Source organism: Diprion similis, chromosome 6, assembly GCF_021155765.1.
Source record: "Diprion similis isolate iyDipSimi1 chromosome 6, iyDipSimi1.1, whole genome shotgun sequence".
Taxonomy (NCBI): domain Eukaryota; kingdom Metazoa; phylum Arthropoda; class Insecta; order Hymenoptera; family Diprionidae; genus Diprion; species Diprion similis.
In genome coordinates this window covers 7,157,659-7,177,113 of record NC_060110.1, presented here as the reverse complement: position 1 = coordinate 7,177,113, position 19,455 = coordinate 7,157,659, and the positions used below count along the sequence as shown (strand labels likewise).

The 19,455-nt window shown below is 33.0% G+C and overlaps 1 protein-coding gene and 1 long non-coding RNA gene across 12 annotated transcripts in view; both read left to right on the top strand.

Annotated features, from left to right (window-relative positions):
- Window positions 1–19,455, top strand: part of LOC124407286 (cytosolic purine 5'-nucleotidase) — a 23,696-nt gene extending 4,241 nt beyond the window's left edge. For 3 of the 11 annotated variants that reach the window (XM_046883289.1, XM_046883290.1, XM_046883288.1), the window contains exons 3-11: window positions 1,828–2,035; window positions 16,171–16,244; window positions 16,721–16,934; window positions 17,027–17,450; window positions 17,548–17,704; window positions 17,794–18,034; window positions 18,324–18,561; window positions 18,653–18,772; window positions 18,853–19,455. In XM_046883289.1, coding sequence (XP_046739245.1) covers window positions 1,828–2,035; window positions 16,171–16,244; window positions 16,721–16,934; window positions 17,027–17,450; window positions 17,548–17,704; window positions 17,794–18,034; window positions 18,324–18,561; window positions 18,653–18,772; window positions 18,853–19,023 — 1,847 coding nt within the window. In that variant the 3' untranslated portion in view covers window positions 19,024–19,455. Of the gene's footprint in view, window positions 1–785; window positions 916–1,827; window positions 2,036–11,540; window positions 11,638–14,589; window positions 14,851–16,170; window positions 16,245–16,720; window positions 16,935–17,026; window positions 17,451–17,547; window positions 17,705–17,793; window positions 18,035–18,323; window positions 18,562–18,652; window positions 18,773–18,852 lie in introns of those variants that run through there. The other 8 variants (XM_046883286.1, XM_046883294.1, XM_046883293.1 and 5 more) reach the window with 6 other exon arrangements.
- LOC124407296 lies at window positions 8,539–11,277 on the top strand. Its single transcript, XR_006929305.1, has 2 exons — window positions 8,539–8,774; window positions 11,228–11,277. It is a non-coding gene; the product is annotated as an uncharacterized LOC124407296 (long non-coding RNA).

Genomic DNA, 19,455 nt, shown 5'->3' with positions numbered 1-19,455 from the left:
ACATACGTTGAATTTTGATTATTCGAATTACTGCTGTGCACAAAATTTTCTCGTTTTATGAATATAATCATGTGGAATTATTAATGTAAAAAAAAAAAAAAAAAAAAAAAAAAAAAAAAAAAAAAAAAAAAAAAAAAATACAACTGTACGGAAAAAAAATTTTTTCATCATCTTACGAATAAAAAAAAAAAGAGAGAAAGAGAATTTATTCGTACTGTAATTCATACTTGAGAATTTTGTTTTTTCATTTTTAATTGGGCTATTGCAAAACTGGTGTTAGAATGTCGTTACATAATTCTCCATTAGACGTATAATGCGAACATACTAGGCGCATGTGAGTAAACAATTTCTTTTTGTTTCTTAAAAACAAGATGAGTTATAAAAAAATAGAGCGAGAGAGGCTTGTCGATTTTATCTGGAATGCCTTATGCGCGTGTTTTCGACCCCCTAGACCGTATGATGCTGATATTATCAAATGTAGCACGGATTTCACACTACAGCATAAGAAAATATGTGGAAGACTATCATGTGCGTACATGACCTTTGGCTAATCTCTCTGTACTTATCTCGTATTTCTGTACGCTCAATAAGGTCAGAGTATATAGAGTTATTTGGCTTAAACAGAGAGTGCAGTCTTGATTTAAACTCAAACAGTTTCTGTCGTTGGCCGCTCGAGAGAAGTTACCTTATACTTCGAATAATTTCAAAATTACGTGTTCAAAAAAATTGAAAGCACTCAGTGGATCGAAAGAAAGAAAGAAGAGAAAAATCATCCTTCGTATCCAGCAATTTAAAAGTTATATATTATACTATAGTAATTGATTGGTGAATAAGAAGATAAAAAAAAGTGATCATTCTGCATAAAAGAAATGATCCGGCAAAACGTTGACGTCGTCGTTACTCCAGCAGACAATGGTTAACAATAGCTCGTTAATAACGATTAGATAATAATAATAATAACGATGATGATGATAATAATAATAACAATACGGTCATAATCGTTTTATCACTTTTATTGACTTACAAAAGACTTATACTCATATCGAAGTACATATATTATATGTATATATATAACTGTTGCCAAGAGAAATACATGCTTTCTTATTATTACAAAACTTTTCGCTGCAGCCGATGCTGCAATATACGTACAGCATATAACAAGAATACGCTCAAAGATATCATTTCACTTAAATTACTCAATTATACATAATATAATGTTGAAAAGTTATTAATTTATTTTGCATTAGTATTATAGTTGTTCTTATTATCGTTATTTTTTCCAATAAATTTCTCAATTCTGTAGTCCGAATAAGTTTTTTTTCTTTTTTTTTTTTGGAATTTCAATATTGGATGGTCAGATATCGGCTTTAAATATATATATAAAAAAATCTCGTATCTTTCAGATTTTTATTTCGAGTCCTGAGCCCCCCTGCTCGTTTTTTTTTTTTTTTTTTTGAACTTAATTCTTGAACACTAGAATGGAATTTCCCACACATATTCTTCCTATACAATCAAAAATAACAACGATTCGAAGTTCAACTAAGATTAAAAAATAAGTATAAAAGACGAGGTTATATAACTTGAAAAATGATCAGAAAATAATATAATCAATTACAATACCCACAACGACTCGTGTGGAATATACGATCTACGGGGGGACTAAGGGCTGAAAATAAAAAGCTAAAAAAATGTTATGACGACCACCCTAATATATACATATATACATATATATATATATATTCATTGTCAGTGGCAAAATAGTGGTATACAATAAATTTCTTTCGTTTCTTTTTTTTATCGTATATTATATAAATGGCATAATGATAGTTGTAGACGCTGGTTTGACGACGTATTTTCGTGATAATCCCGGTTCTTTCACGGAAAATTTATTCCATCAAGCTATGCTTGGATTAAATTTATCTCCAACTTCAAACGTCGGCCTGACTAGAAACGACCGTAGCGAACAGGATTTAGATTGTTTTACCGAGGGTGATCAGCATCGCTTGAGGACCGACAAACGCGAGATAGCGCACAGGTAATTTTTAATAAAAACACAAATAGAATAAATGAAAAACAATTAAAACAAAAAAGAATTCACTTCAACTTTAGGGGGAAAATTAGAATGGAAATAAGAAACATTGTCTCGCTCATTCATTGAATTTATGTTCGATAATTCCCCTGAAAACTAAACATTATATCGATGATATTTTAGAATCGCTGATTACGAATCTGAAATCAGTTTTCAAAAATTCGAAATGGTAGATCCGATATGGCGGACGAAAATTTCAAATATAATCAAATCCAGATCATTATTTTGCAAATTGAGAATTAATCCGTAGTGATTAAATTTTGTTGAAATTCTAAAACTGAAAAGTAACAATTTTTCTCAAAAATACATCTTTACTTCCTGATTTCACTAACTTAACTCAACCTCGTGCAAAATTCTCGGTATCTTTTTTTCCCTCCGGTTATTCGTCACCTATTTTTCTTTGTTTTAACACACAAATATTCTCGTTTAAATTCTTGAATTTTACCATAAAAAATTTACGTGCTAGATAAGAAACAAACCTACATACGTCAGTGTTAATATTGTAATATACAATCTACGATCGACTCGATTGTCTGCAATAATATTTTCGATCAAACACGCCATTTAATAACTACACACATGTATGTATGTACATCGTACACGATTGCGTACGTATAACGTACGCATCATCATACTTGACAGTTTGTTCGTCACAGATTTTCGGAGTTGTTTGTGTATTTTTTCTCTTCATTCTCTTCCCTCCGCTAACTACGCTCTATGCATACATACGCGTATCCGCGATACGATAACACGAATATCACGTGAACGATTTCCTTAACGTACGTTTGTGCCATAAGATACCATCTGTACATATCGTTAGGAAAAGAAAGGAATGACTTGTTTGCGTGGTTCCTGGAATATTATTCACGCATAAGAAGAACTACATTAGCAGGAGATTACTGTAGTAGTTGTATAATTATTGCAGCGTAATATATATATAATAAATATAAGGAAAAATGAGAAATTAGATATTGACCAGAAACGAGTTAATTTCTAAGAAAATTGTGAAATAAGGAAACACTTCAGATGAAAACAACAATCAGCTGATTAATTTGGGTTATTTCAACGGCTTATATAAATTAATGTATTAAATTTCACCCATCAAATACGTTAAACATAAATTGAAAAATTTATATACGTGTGTATATTAGGGTGGCTTACAAAAATAATTTAGCTTTTTTCTTCACGTGGATCGAAAAAGTTGGTTTGTGTGCTAAAACAAATTCCTGGCAAAGAAGAGCCCCTGTAACTCAATTTTAAAAGGTCGCTCTCGCGACTTTTGTATTGCGTATCTGATTAACACGTAAAGAATCACAAGGGCAATGGCGGGGAAATCAGTAAGTTTTTTTTTTTTTTTTTTGTTGTTGCAACGATGCTTCGCTGAAGCCGACCATTCGAAAGAGTGCGAATATCACGACCGAAAAAACTCAAGATTTTGGAATCAAGCAGAAATTCCTATCAGTATTGATAAGGTGTTTGCTTGTAACACTCAAAAAAAATTTCAGGAATTTTTTTTCACACACAAAATCAAATTTTTATGATCCACGCAAAAAAAAAAAAAAATTTTAATTTTTTTAGGCCATCCAAATTTATATGTCTCCCTCTCTCTTTTGCATGCCTTTTAATATTCTTGGGCACACTGTACTTAAAAAATAGGTTGAGGGTAATTAAGAGGAAATCTTCTCTGCTCTGCGAAGTCCTTTGTCTCCTTATCGATCCCAGACTCTCTCTCACCGGATACATAAGAATGTGTGTATATCGCGAAATATGTTGACGGAAGAATTTCGGGAATATCGGATTCCGCAGAGTACACTCCCGTGAAAAAATTTCATGTCTGACCATATACATACATACTTAAGATATGTTATAAAAGCAAAGTTGCCAAATTTGTCCTTATCGACGAGACTTGCACTAAAGTTGATGCGTGGTCTGGCGGTTATTTGTTATCGTTTTCGCGAACAAACAGATATTTTTGCCGTAAATATTCCTCCTACCTGTATAAGAAATGTGAATGGCGATTCAAAGAGGTTTTTTTATTTTCGTGCGTGCTGTGAGTATACAGGTGTGACTAGGAATGCAGCTTCTTTTTCCAAAAAAGTTTCTCTCTCGCACTGGACTGGACTTAAGTAAGATGTGTACTAGCAGCGCCAAAATACCCTAGATCGGTGGTGATTAATTGTTACGATGTTGAATGTGAGAGCAGTGTTCGCCAGAAAAATAATTCCCTATCAATATGGTGATTTTTTTTTTCGACAGTGCTCATTTTCTTGCCTCGTATCGTTTTTTCAAATTATTTTTATCTTATAATAACTTTTCATATGTACTCAAATTTGCTCAGATTTATCCCGTTCTATCATACAGTAGAAATGCAGTGTTGATATTTAGTTCTATGATAATTAAAATTGCTTTAAATTTTTTAAACGGTTTGTTCTTATTACCGAACTTTTGATTCAGACCGATTCATCTTTTTAATATCAATAATTGAGTATGAAATATTGAAATTTTCTTCGTCAAAAATGGAGAAAAAACAGTTTCTCGAATAGAATAAAAATTGTATGCAAATTGTACGGCGGTCGTTGCATTGTATACTATTATCATTATACATTCACGATTTCTCGAGAATTTATTCTTAAATTTATTCACTTTTCATCATTCTTTTTTAAATATCAAAAAACACGTAATCATATGTATCATATGTACACAAGTGTGATATACTCGTTGTGCACGCGTGTCGATCGTTTTGCAGACAGCAATAAAGCGCCGCTCTCTGCCAAGAAGTAATATTGGCGAATCGCAAACTTATCCCGTGTCGCATATTCATAACATTATTTATATTACATACCTCTGCGATAAATTAACCACCAAATTAATTGTGAAATATATGAGATAAAGAAAATATCGTTTTTGAAAAGAAACAATTTTTAATCCTTGATTATGCGTAACAGTCAAGTAGTTGTCATTTAACCAATATCCATTAATTTGTGACATTTTTTCAACTCTCATGTTTGAGTTTTTACTAATTATGTCATAATTCCTGCGCAGAATACTTGATTATGAAATTCTCAATCAAGCTCTGTGTAACGATTCGCTCGCGTCAGTTTCGAATACGCGTGTCAAGGTTAAATAGGTGCGAGGTGTAATTTGTATATATGTCTGTAGGTTGCATGACGTACATACATATGTATACATATATTGTACGTACATATTATGCCACGCTGCAAGAAACGAGATTTGATATTTGGCATGGATCGATCGAAGGAAATGCCAAAAGTATTTCGCGAATCCGGAATCGCTGTACTTAAGTGCATGCCTATCAAGCGCAGCCTAATTTAATACCCTCAAATCCGTCACAGATATATAGGGAATTCCGACAGTAGTCATATCATACACTTGTGAGATAATTTGAAAAAATTCAAACAGCGCCCATAAAAAAATGCAATTTAATTACTAGAATCGCATGTTAAAACGAAGAGAAAATTTGTTCCTTGATTGTAAAATCGATTTCTTCAATTTATCGCGCATTTACACACCCTGAATCCTAATTATGTATTTTGCATAAATTCCGCTTAGCAATCAATCAAAATTCATACGTATAATCATATGGAGATTATAATTCCAGGCTATGTTTGTAATCTATATGTATATGCAATTCCATGTAATTGCGTAAACCATTCGATTCTGTAATATGGAAATTAATTAGGTATACAGGTGGGTAACCTTTTAATTTTTTTTTTTTTTTTTCTCTCTTTTCTCTCATGTCTTAAATTCCTTGTCGAATTTTTCTGTCCTTTCTTTCTCTCCACCTCTATAACTTCTGTGTGTACTATCCAAGTTTATAGCTATACCAACTCATGTCGGAGATCGATAATTCTCTTCATACTAAAGGCGCCGGCTATCTTGCGTCACTTTATCTCTGGCTCTCTCGTATAGAGAATAATTTACAGGGTGTCCCTATTTTAAACTGTCAAAAAACGAAAAGATTTTTTTATTATTTTATTTATATCTGGAGGAAACGGTGAAACTTACCCAAGCTGAGTGACCGACGGGAGATGCGCAAAATAATTGAACTCTATTGGTCGGCGAGATCGTATCGCGGCAATATTTTCGTCCGCAATGCAGGGCAGCCAACTTACTCGAAACATGATGTTAGAGTCGTGAAACCCTTCCGCTTCAAGAGGGGAATTATAATAACTCGTCGCAGTAATAAGTCATCAGTTAGTTGGCAATGAAATTTTTCCAAGCCTTCCCGAATCACTGTAAATTAGTACACTCAAATATTAACAATAACATCCGGAAACCACGTTTGAGAGCTGCTGAAAAGAGCTTTTTGTTTTTCATCATAAAATGTTATTCAAATATTCATTTATACATAACTATTTTAATTTTTTATTAATGTATGTATATTCAATCTGAAATTTTACCTTTGAAACTTTGTGTTGTACTTGTTTTTGTGCCATTTTACTTCTTTTCTTTTCGAAATTCACAGAGAAAATACCAGACTTTTATCACAAAATATTGTGGGTTTTTTTCCTAAAGCATTTCGCCCGTTATAAAATCATGTGATGCGATTAATATTCAACTAATACAAATATATTTTTTGTTAAAAATAGGTTCGAAAAATTAACAAAAACTTACTCATAAATTTGAGCGTGAAAAAACTTGCAGCAACAGGTCGCATTTTATTTGTTTATTTTTTTCGATCTGATTAAAATCCGAAATGGTCATCATGCTTATTATAAGCGTCAATTAAGTTAGCATCGAAGAATTTACCATTGGTAAATATTTATTTTATCCGTGTTTAAATATGAATCATGTATTTGGGGAAGCGCGTATAATATTATATACAGAGTGAAGCTTCTCTGAGGTCGGTGTAAAAGAAAATATTCAATGAGATGCGCGTGCATACATTGTATGTATTATATTGAAGAGTCGTTTGAATAAATTTATCTTCATCATTCAATTTCCTGTTTGTGAATTATCATATCCCATCGTGTAAATATACAGTTGAATAATAACACGGAGAGCATATTTATATTTATACGATCTTCTCGTTCTTACATATACTGCAGCTTTTATTTATGTTACAGGTATATTATACACAATTTTGGTTTTAAAATATATTCATCTTTTGCTAACTAAATTGTTGTTAATTACAGCTGCTTTGCTACAGACGAAAAATAGGGGGGAGGAATTCAGAAATCATCATTCTTCTTAAATTTTTGTTATTCAAATAGAAAAAGAAGATAATTTTAATCCGATGACAGGCATCTTTCAGCGTATGCAAAATTAATTTCGCTTTGAACACTGTTTGCAACAGATGCTCGTTACAAATCGTCGATCGAAAAGGCAATTCTTATTTTCTTACTTCGATGTTGTACATTTTGATTCTGATTTTTTCTCTCCTGTTTTTTTTTCTCACGCGTCGTTTTTTGTTAATCCGGATTCACAATAATTCATCACTCAAACATAAGGACCTACTATTATAGTCTATACAAAAATTTTTCACCGACAAACCAATTATATTGCATCGTAATGTTATATGTATAGTGTGTGCATGCGGAGATGTGCGGAAATCCATGCAGAACAATTAGAGATATGTCATAATATCTCGATAACCTTGAGAATTTATCCTGAAAAAACCATATAACAAGCTTTTATATTAATAGTTGTCCGCTGCCTGCGAGACGCCTGTATACATATATTTTCATAACAGGTACACGAAATGAATTCCTAACAACTGCACATTCGTCATCTGCTAAAATTTAATGCGCACGCGTTACAATCCGACAGCAACTGTTTGCCAGGGTGACCAACCGTCATAAATGTAACCTCAAAAATTTTCACAGTTGTCGCTGGGACGAGATGAAATTTGCTACTTTCGTCAAATCCCAACTTTTCATGCTCGTCTGATGAAAAGTTTAATGCGCGCGCGCTAAAGTAAATATATATTTATATATTTATGTGTATAAAATATACAGGATGAGTAGCTTGCAATCGAATGGTGCCACGCGCATGCGCTGAAACACTAGAGCAAAAGTAGTCGTTTGTCAGGTCCGCCAACCGTCATAATTCCAGATGACGGGTCACCGCCATGTATGTAACCTTAAAATTTTTTACGGTTGAGAACAATTGACGTTACATCGCAGCGACTTGTCATTTGAACTTATGACTGTTGGTGCTGTCAAAACAACTGCGTTTGCTTAAGGATTTTAGTGTATACTCGTTATATCAGACAATTCGGCCGTTAGTTATTCACTCTGTATACATATAGTATAATATATGTATGTATAGGGCATAGTTATAAGTAGATAAAAATGAAGAGCCAGAGATGCCTTTAAAAATTATAAAAAAATAAAAATAAATAAATAAAATAAAAGAATCAGATAGGGTGCAAAAAAAATGCAAAAAAAAAAAAAAAAAAAAAAATGAAGTACGAATAGAAATAGGAACTCGAATTCTTTCGGATTATTCTTCATCACAGATACCGTACTGCAATGAAAGGGCGGGAGAAGTAGCGGAACTTTGTGATAGAGGGAGGGGAGAGTAATTAGTTTCGCTCTCGTCCCGGATAGTCAGTCAGTCAGTTAGTCAGTCAGTAGAACTTGGAACTCGGTTGGGTCAGTGTTCGTGTTAAACTGCCTAAGTGCCCGTGATCACCGAATTTTACGCGGGTGATTATTCGAGAGTATAAAATAAACGTGTATAAGGTAGTGTTGTACGATTTCGCCGGCTTAGCCGGCCAAGATAGTTAACTTGGCTAATTAGCTGAAAGTTAGCTGGTTAAAACAATTAGTCGGCCGAAATTGGCTAAGCGGCTAATTTTAATCAGCTAAACCTAAAGATGTACAAAATCGACGAACAGATGAATTTTTTAGCTTTCAAATTCGAACTTGTAACTGCAACAAGTTTTATTATATTAACTTTATAGAATTATTGTCATCCAATTATCCATTATGCCTAAAAAGTTGATGATGCAATAATAATCAGCTTAGTTAAGAATAAAAATTAACGTCCGACAAATCGTGACACTTGATTAAGTTAAATTTTCAAAGTCACTTACTAAGCTCCGGATATTTTCCGATAGTATACTATTCCATAATATTAAAATTTGATTCGCTCAAAGAAAATTTATTTGCTTGTCGATTTTCTGCAGTTTTAGGTTTGCCCGGTTAAAATTAGCTGATTAGCCATTTTTGACCGGCCTAGCCAGTTAACTTTTAGATAATTAGCCAAGTTAATTATCTTGACCGGCTAAGCCGGCTAAATCGCACAGTACTAGTATAAGGTGTTTCATTTTACGCTATAATGTGCGCAGCGGTTTTATAAACATTCGGTTCCACCATTCCATGTCTCTTTATTTCCTACACGGAATCGCCCATACGTGCTAACTTTCTAATTTCATCGATGCAAAGTTTACTGATAACTTTGAGCTACGGCACATAACTGATATTATAAAATTGCATATCCATATCAATTTGGTATGGATAATATTTCGGCCATGTTGCGATAATTTGTTTATTATTTTATTTGATTTTTTTCTGTTTTTATTACGCACACACTATTTATGAGAGAGAGAATGTTTGTTAAAGAGAGGCGCTTAATGTTATTTCTAATTTCTTTTAATCTATTTCGTTTATACTCTGATGTGATAATCACGACCATCTGATAGCCGTGGAATTTTTTGCTCCTGTGTATAATCTGTGAATCATTTCTTAGGATACCTATCTATATATATATAGGATAAACGAATATTTCTACTTGACAAACTTGTTTTCATGATATTCTGGCAATTCAATTTCGAGACGAATGATTTGTGTTCTAGGAAAGTGAAGAGAATTTTATTACGTGGAAATTTATTCATAATTAATTAAATTATTCGATAACATATAAATTATACTCATAATTATACTGTACGTACTTTTTTATTTCTTTCAAATTTTAGAAAAAAAAAAAAAACTACAAAACGTGACCGCAAAATTTGATTTTTCAATCGCTGCTGTACTAGTGGCAGATCTTTTTTTAAAATTTATCAGTCATGTCATTCAATCGCGATTATTCGCGTCGTATTCCGTAAGTGATAATAATTAATCGTTAATAACAATATATTAGTATATTCTTGTCGCATATAAAATCACAGGTCTAAAGTCATTTTTCTTATATTATCAAAACACCAGAAGTCTTTTATATCATGCAGTCATATAATCTCTATCATTATAATTGATACAATGCCACGATAAATCTTATAGATCAATTTGTCTATCAAATTCCTCAATCAATTTTACACAACGGTCATATTATAATATATATGAAATATAATAATGCGTTGTAAAAAGTTCCCGTCAGTATATCAAAATCAGAAGGATATTTCTCACAATTATGATACGGCATGTGACTATTAAATATCTTATTGCGGCGTTAAGTTGATTATTTATTCATTTTAATTTTATGACCTGCTATATTTAGACTCACATTACTCGCTTATTATCACTCTAAAGCAAAATTTAGTTTAACGATAAGTAAAGAACTAGAATGCGAATAGCTTCCGCGAAAGTCAGTTGTATAAAGAATAGGATTACCGTTGTTATAATTTATTCAGATTTCATCGTGCGTGACATGCATAATTTAAAATAACAATAATTGCATTCTCATAAGAAATTTAAAAGATTATACGTATTCATTTCATCTTTTAATCTTAACAATCCAACAGATTATACTTCATTTTCATATTTAAATTTCAATTTTTTTTCCCGTATTTTTATCTACTATCGAAGATTATCGCTATGCGAGCTGATAAACGTATGTAATATAATCTACCTATATAGGTATAATAAAGTAGCTACTGGAACGGCGTGTTAAACACGCATAACATGTATAATCGCTAACAGTTCAAACAAATTAATTATCGTATGTAATTATTATACACTGATATAAAATTTTCCAACGATAAATTCGTTTATCTTTGATACGTATGAGAAAAAAAAATAAAAATAAAAATAAAAGCGTAACGATTAACCATTCTCAATTCGTATCTGGTACTGACGACTCACAGTGAAAATAATTCCGTGAAACTGTAACCATATACGTTTTATCGTTCAGTTGTATAATATACAATACGCTTTATCAATTAGTAATTAGAAGATAACGTCAATTAGCCAGAATTGATATTCACACTGATAGATAAACCCCTCCCCGGTTCATAAAAAGCAAAAATTTGATCTCCGTCGATCCTTCGGCCGAATTATTCATTTATTTTCATCATTCATTCTTGTTCTGTGTTTCAAGTATATTATTGTGTATTTTGTTAAATATGATAGGCGAGTGATTAATTCACTGAAAGAAGTGTGGAAGTATATGAAACCTACGTAAGTTTAACTAATTGAGACAATTGTTGTAAAAACTATCTGCAATCAAAAAAGGTGCTGTAAAACTAATAAATAAAAAAAAACATACACGCACACACACACAAACATAATGTGGCTGAAAGATATGTGCGATGGTGCATTGCCTGCTGCAGAATTTATGAATTCAAGGCTCAACGTCCCTAATGAGTAAGTTTTTTTTACACACACACAGTATAATTTAACGTAATACAATTTATAAATGTTGCAATATTTACTTTCACTATCTTATGTGTGTACGAATTTCTTTTTTTTTCTTACGGAAAATACAAAAGTCTAATGTTTAAATCTGATTATGATTATACGCAATGTCTAATGAATGGTCGAAAAGGTAAAGATTGAATTAGATTTTTTTACCAGTAATTTCGACGAATATTTCGCAATACTCTGATTGTGAAGGGAAAAGTCTGGATAATAAATAATAAGTAATAAATGCTGATTGGTTGAAAAAAAAAACTTTCCGAGAGGCCACAATTTTAACAACTGCCTTTAAAAATCTACCAAACTTACAATATTGAGGAAGGAAAAGTATTAAGCGTGAAAAAAGTATGAAACAAAGCTTTGAACACTTGAAAACAGTCAGAATCAAGTTGAATTCTGTTTAAACGTTATCTCCTTGGTGTGAGAAATTAATTCAATAAATAAGAAGATTTTAACCACCTATTTGTATTTCAAATTAATTATAGGTAATTATAAACTGTAAATTGTCTCGGAAATGAATTCTTTAAAAATCGCTTGAGAAGAATTTTTTTCCCAGCTTATCAGTTGATTTCGAAAATGTATAAATTCTATCAAAAGCCATTATTACAGATTGAATTAGCAATATCGCGTTTGTGCTTGATCGTTAGTAACGAAAAGAAAAAATTAATTGCTTCGAAGATTTATTATTCAGACAATTTTCAGTGATTCAATTCACTAAAAAAAGTCAACCTTTATTGATCAAAGTCGAAGAAAAAAATGCATTTTACCTGCAGTTATCACTTTTTAATACCTGTCGTCCGATAATTCCGCTCTTCGACGTCATTGGTTTCTTGATAATTTTTTTTTTTTTCTTCATCAGACGGTAAGCCTGATTATCGGTATACATTTTTTCCCACCTTACACAGTGTGTGGGAGAAACTAACGATAAGAATAAATCTGCAGCTGCGTGTGCGTCACAACACCGCCGTGACTGTGGAAAAGTTCGCTTCTATACCTTCCACGCAGTCGGCAGCTGCTGTTACGCTGAAACACGTCGTGATATTATACGTACTTGTAACTTGTCAGCTACAGCCATCTGTATTTGTGAATTTGATTCTGCATCGCACCGCAGGTTTTAAAAGACTTTTAAATCCTACAGCCTTTTCTATTTCTGATTTCATTAACAAAGTCCAATTAATACTGGGTTTATTATTTAGCAACTGATCGATTTTTATACACAGATAATTAATCAATAGTTGCCTCGCGTAACGCCTTGGAGATTGTTTACATAAAAAAAAGTGGTTAAAGAGTGCGCAATATGATTAATACTTTTTCGGATTATTTTTAGTTCGATTAATTACTGGGTTAAAAATAATTTCGTCATTTTTATTGAAAATATTGTTCGTTTGACAAAACTGCGCACGATATTCCGCTGCGGGAAAATACGCTATATACTCTTGCAAATTTGATTCCTATCATATTTCAATATGATCGAAAATTTTACGAGGTCGAATGTTTATACTGGCTTCAAATTTATTTTATGCAAAAATAATAGTGTTGCAAGTTTTTCGTGAAAAATCGTGTAACATAATTTTATCTATTAGTAGGTAATTAGTTTGGGACGGGGTTGAAGTCCTGAATTTCAAAAGTTCCGAAAGTGTCTAATTCCAAATTATTTGAAGTAAAGAAATCAAACCTTTTTTACGAAACAACAAAGTTTCGATGGGGTAAAATTCCGGAAATTAAAATGTACTCGAACAGCGTAGTTTATTCAACGAGTAGGTGTAAAAAATGAGAAAAACTAAAAATCAGAATGACGTAAAAATAGCCAAAATCCAGAATAAAGAAAGATCAAAGTGGTGAAATTTCACCACGCCAGAAATTCACAGATCTGAGAATCTTCGATTATTGAGAATTACGATGTTTCAAGTTTTTAAATTTTCTCATTTTTGCACTTTCGGAACTTGGAGCGTCGGGTTTTTGACCATTCGAAATTTTGAAGTTTCGTCAAAGTTTTATTTCTTTAATTTAAGTTTAAGCGACAAAAAATTCGAAATTTGGCGCTTTCGAAACTTTTCAAATTGGGAATTTTAACCCCGCCCCATTAATTTCTTAGAATTCGATGAAATCTTAAAAATATATAATAATATATTTTCGTAAAACGCGGGGACGACACGTTGACAAATTGGCTTTGGTAATCATTACTATAAAGAGGAGAGCAGAAGTGCTTTGTGCAATTAAAGTACATCATACGTTACACTTGAAAAAAAAGTTTACTGTACGTGCAGGCTAAATATAAATCGTGATTAACTGCCACCTCGAAAACATATTATAAGTATGAAAACAGTGATGTTTTATCTGACCTATTGGATAGAAAAAAAAGGAATACATAAGATTGCTAAACCATGTTATTATGTGAGGAGAGGCACTCTTTGTTAAGTGCAGGGTCGCTTTTCCGTCAATCTCCCGCTATTTTTCGTTTTTAATTTTCCCTTCTTAGCGATCATACGCTAAATAGTAGCACAATATGAAAATATCCCTTGCAATTTTTCTCACAGGTTTTTAAACCCGTTCTTAATCGAAAAATATCGATTCTTCTTTCATCGAAACAGATATATAATTAGCTCTAATTTTTATACCGTAAAAATAAAATTTGACAAATGTGATTAACAAGTGGATGAAATATTTTCCGAAAATTTGCTCAAGTTTAAAGATTAAAAAATGGAACACCCTAAAAATACTTGAATGAATAATACACATCAAACAGAAAAATGATGAATGTATTGCCTGTGTAAAAATTCTTTCTACTCCAAGAGTTTAGCCGTATTGAATATCATTGTTTTAACGACCTCGGGAAGTTGAAATATTTATATTGCGTACTGCACATCACTGCTGAATAAATAAATACAAAGTACAAGTCGGTGGAACTCGTGGGTATAAATGTGAATAAGCCGATATTCGCGTTCAAGTGCCTTGTTCATCCGACTGCCTTAATAATTAATATGCACATAATTATGCCATATGTAAAATAGTGCGCAAGAGAGAATTTCACCGATTTCCAAACCCATTTGTACGGCTGGTTCGCATATCGATAAATAATTGATTACTTAATCGCGTATTCAAAATGCCTGGGTGTCTATTTTCCATCGGCCACGACGCTCTTCCCATTGCTACGAACAATAGGTAAGCTGTTATAGCGTCGAATGGTGAGATCGAGATTTAAAAGTGAAACTCAGCAGTTGATTGATTGGGCGCTGAATGAATTTTATTTTAAGGAGATATTAAAAACCGCATATGGAAACACAATCAAAGTTCAGTTTTTAATATCTTTTAAAAAAATCGCGCATAATATTGACGTATTTTTTTATGTTATCCATCATTTTATTTTTCGGCCCGTTGATTTCGATTATGATTCGTTTTACTTTTGTAAACCGATTGCGTACGAATCGTTTACAGTAAATATTAAATAAGGTTTTGATATTCTCTTTGACAAAACAAGGTTTATCAGGGATTACAAAGGAAATTCATTTACCAACAAGATCCCACGTAACTCATGATTTAATTTATTTCACAAAATGTTGTATTATAATGAGATTGAGAATCTTTATTGGAAAATTATTGTCTCCATATTCCATTTTGCAATCCGCTTAGCATCGTGTTTGTGTTGGTTTTCATCTCTTTCGAACAAAGTCCATCGGGTAACGGATCTTCAATTGTTTTCATGTGCGTGTAATAACATACTGTTATCATTATACAATATAGTTGATTCTAGCGATGGCCAAAGAGCTGAAAATATTCGAGGAATCGATTAATCGAGTTAAAAAAATAATGGAACACGACTCGATTGAATCGGCAAAAATTAATCGGCTATTTCGCATTTTTTTGAAACGGTTCATCTGAAACCGAAATTTCATGTATCTTTCTCTTATTATGTCAAATACGTACTTAGTAAGTAAGACAATGATAATAATCGATACTTCAATCACATAAATTGATATTGTATTGCGTCGTTCATGGGAATAAAAAACAAAAACCGATTACGAGGAAAAACAATCTATTCGGTCGATTAATCGAGTTTGTAAAATAGTAATCGATTATATTCGATTAACCGGGAAAACATAATCGATGTAATCTAAAATCCATCATTTTTGGCCATCCTCAGTTGATTCGGTTTTATTATTTAAGGGAAGGAGCGTCAAACTCGACGCAAAGGATTGTAGTAATCTCTAAAAATCACGCATCATTATCATGCCGAGGGATATTATTTCTGATAATTTTCTCACCAGCAGCAACGATACAGACTCCATTAAATTGACTGAAATAATTTCGGACAGATTTTTATTTGTTACTGAAAACTCCCATTCCGAAGGGTCCGTAACCCGTCATCACGCGGTCAACAGGTCTTGCTTACTTTTCGAGTTCACATTCGTATTATTCATATATTTTCTGACCCACACGTTGAAATTTCTAATGTCAAATATATGTCTTTTTTCTCTGTTCCAGAATATTTGTCAATAGGAGTCTACATCTCGAAAATATCAAGTTCTATGGATTTGACATGGACTACACATTGGCTGGTTGGTGTCAAATTTTATCGGTTTCTTTTAACATTAACACTTCACTTCACTGAAAAAATATTCATTTTAAAGACTGATCCGCGTGACGTAATGGAATATTATGTCAACGCAGTTTCGTCACATCGGGTTAGTCATGTTTTTAATTGAATTGAACAGTCCGCGAAGAAACGGCGTTAAAATTTGTTATTTAGTACACCGTCGTGTAATTTAACCAATCAAACCAATAATATACACAACAATTTTCTGATATTAAATATTTATACTTATATGAAATGCAAAATCGCTTAAAAACCAAATTCTTTTAATTTTAATTTAAAATACAAATATAAAATGATGAGTCATTTAAACTGACTTGCGACCTCAAATTGTTTCTGGACCATACGTATGTACGTAATATTTTCGATTACTTTAGATTCATTCGTAAATCTGTGTGTTTTATGTTAAACATTTTTCTATAAAAGTGAATTTTTTCACAGAATACAAATCGCCGCAGTATGAACAGCTGGGTTTCAATCTTCTCAAGGATCACCTAGTGTCTCTGGGCTATCCGGAAGAAATTAAAGAATTCGAATATGATCCTAGTTTCCCTGTGAGAGGGCTATGGTTTGACACGCTTTATGGGAATTTGTTGAAGGTTGACGCCTATGGAAACATCCTTGTATGCGTACATGGTTTTGAATTTTTGAAACAGTAAGTTGAACTTTTTTCGTTCCACGGTACCAAAGCATTCTTGCTTTCCTAACTTCCAGTATTTCTAATCAGTAATTTATCCGTTGTTTCAGCTCCCAAGTTTACGAACTTTATCCAAACAAGTTCTTGCAGCTTGACGAATCGCGAGTTTACGTACTAAACACTTTGTTCAACTTACCTGAGACTTACCTGCTGGCGTGTTTGATAGACTTTTTCACAAACTCGCCTCAGTACACGCCGGAAAAGACTGGCGTAAAGGCCGGCGAGCTTACTATGAGTTTCAAAAGTGTTTTTCAAGATGTCCGGAACGCCGTTGACTGGATACATCTTCAGGGAGATCTGAAAACCAGGACTATACAAAATTTGGACGATTATGTTAAGAAGGACGAAAGGCTGCCGATGTTCTTGACAAGGATCAGAGAGAATGGTGCTAAAGTTTTTTTACTCACAAACAGTGACTATGTGTTCACAGACAAAATTATGACCTACCTCTTTGACTTTCCCCATGGAGCGAGAGTGAGTAGTGTTGTATATTTCAAAAATATTTAACCGTCACAAATGCTTTCCCTTCGTCTTTTTATTCTCATTTTTAATTTCCTCATTACTTTTTCAGCCAGAAGATCCCCACAGAAATTGGAAAACTTATTTTGACATTATTGTTGTTGATGCTAGTAAACCACTCTTCTTTGGCGAGGGTACAATCCTCCGTCAAGTCGACACCAAAACTGGGGCATTGAAATTGGGAACTCATAGAGGACCTTTACACCTAGGTAGACTTGGAGACAAAATATAATATGAAATCTGATAATACATTTACGACAATACGCTAATTTTCCCTTTTTACTTTTACAAAACACAGGTGAAGTATATTCAGGCGGTTCATGCGACGTGTTCACTGAACTGATTGGCGCCAAGGGCAAAGACGTTCTGTACATTGGTGATCACATCTTTGGTGATATATTGAAAAGCAAAAAAATACGGGGTTGGAGGACGTTTTTAATCGTTCCTGAACTCGTTCAAGAACTTCATGTTTGGACAGACAAATGTCAGCTCTTTGCAGAACTCCAAAGCCTTGACGTTATGCTCGGGGAAATGTACAAGTAAGTGTACTCGAAGCTGGCATGCAATTGTGGTGACGTTAAAGAAATCACAACTAATCAGAGAAAATCAGAAAAGTCAAGTAACATTCTTGTTTTATCTGAAAATAAGTAACTCTTTTTTGCGTTTATTAATTTCTCCCGTTTAAAAATTTGTAACACAGGAAAGTTTTTGAAGACAGGAAAACTAAGAGATTGTATTTCCCTGATATTTTGGTAGTTATTTTCGCAGTGTTTGTTTTCTTATTTGTTTTCAATTAATATGACCAGTTTTTTGTTATTTTCTTTACAGAAATTTAGACAGCAGCACAAAGGAGAAACCAGACATCTCAAAACTTAGGGCGTCGATAAGGGATGTCACGCACAAAATGGATTTGGCTTATGGTATGATGGGTTCTTTGTTCCGCAGCGGAAGTAGGCAGACGTTTTTCAGCAGCCAGGTGGTGAGGTACGCCGACCTCTATGCGGCAACGTTCCTGAACCTAATCTATTATCCGTTTTCCTACATGTTTAGAGCACCTGCAATGCTGGTTGGTATACCTAATATGCGTTTCCAGATCGATGAACGATTTTTCTAATTAGTTGTTCACAATTTGCTGTATGTTTTGCTCACATATTTAGATGCCTCATGAAAGTACTGTCGCTCATGAGCAAAGATTCGTTATGGAAACTCCAATGATCAGTCGATCTCGCACATTCAAGCTCACAGACGAGGAAGAAGATCAGGGAAAAGTATTCAGTGTAAGTTTTCATTTGAAAATATAGGGACTTCCGTGACAGCTAATTACAGAATATTAACTAACTTTGTTGTATCCTCTTAGCAGGGATTAGTCGATATCGATCATACAGGGAGCCAAATACCACATGCAAGGCCTGAAACACCTAGAAATGTGACACATACTCACGATGAAGATTGCAGCGACGAAGATAGCGACTCGCAAAAGCAGGCCAATATAGAAGCGCGGAAATTGTCATTGAGAGAGGTGAATTAGATAAGCCGTTAGATGTTGACTATTGATTATTCAGTTTTTACACTCCTCGAATCTTGGCTTTCACCACTGGTCAAATTGTATGAAGCTTTTAGCCCGTTTATAGGCAAAGAAACAATTGATAATTATACACGTTGGCATGTCCGTGTAATTAAAATATTGCCGATAGTCTTTATGTAATATACATAATATTGTATACGAAGAAAAAAAAATTAGTTATAACAGTTGTTATTAAGCAACAAAAAAGAACTAGAGACACGGCGGCGTGTGTGTTCAACACGTTCAATGGGCAATGCTCAGTCGTTTTCTTAGATTAAGAAGAGATGTTAAACAAATTTTTAGATATCTAGAGACGTTATGTATCATCTGACAATATTGTAATTGTTACACATTACTATATATGATATGAAATTATAATAAATTATTTTTTATTTA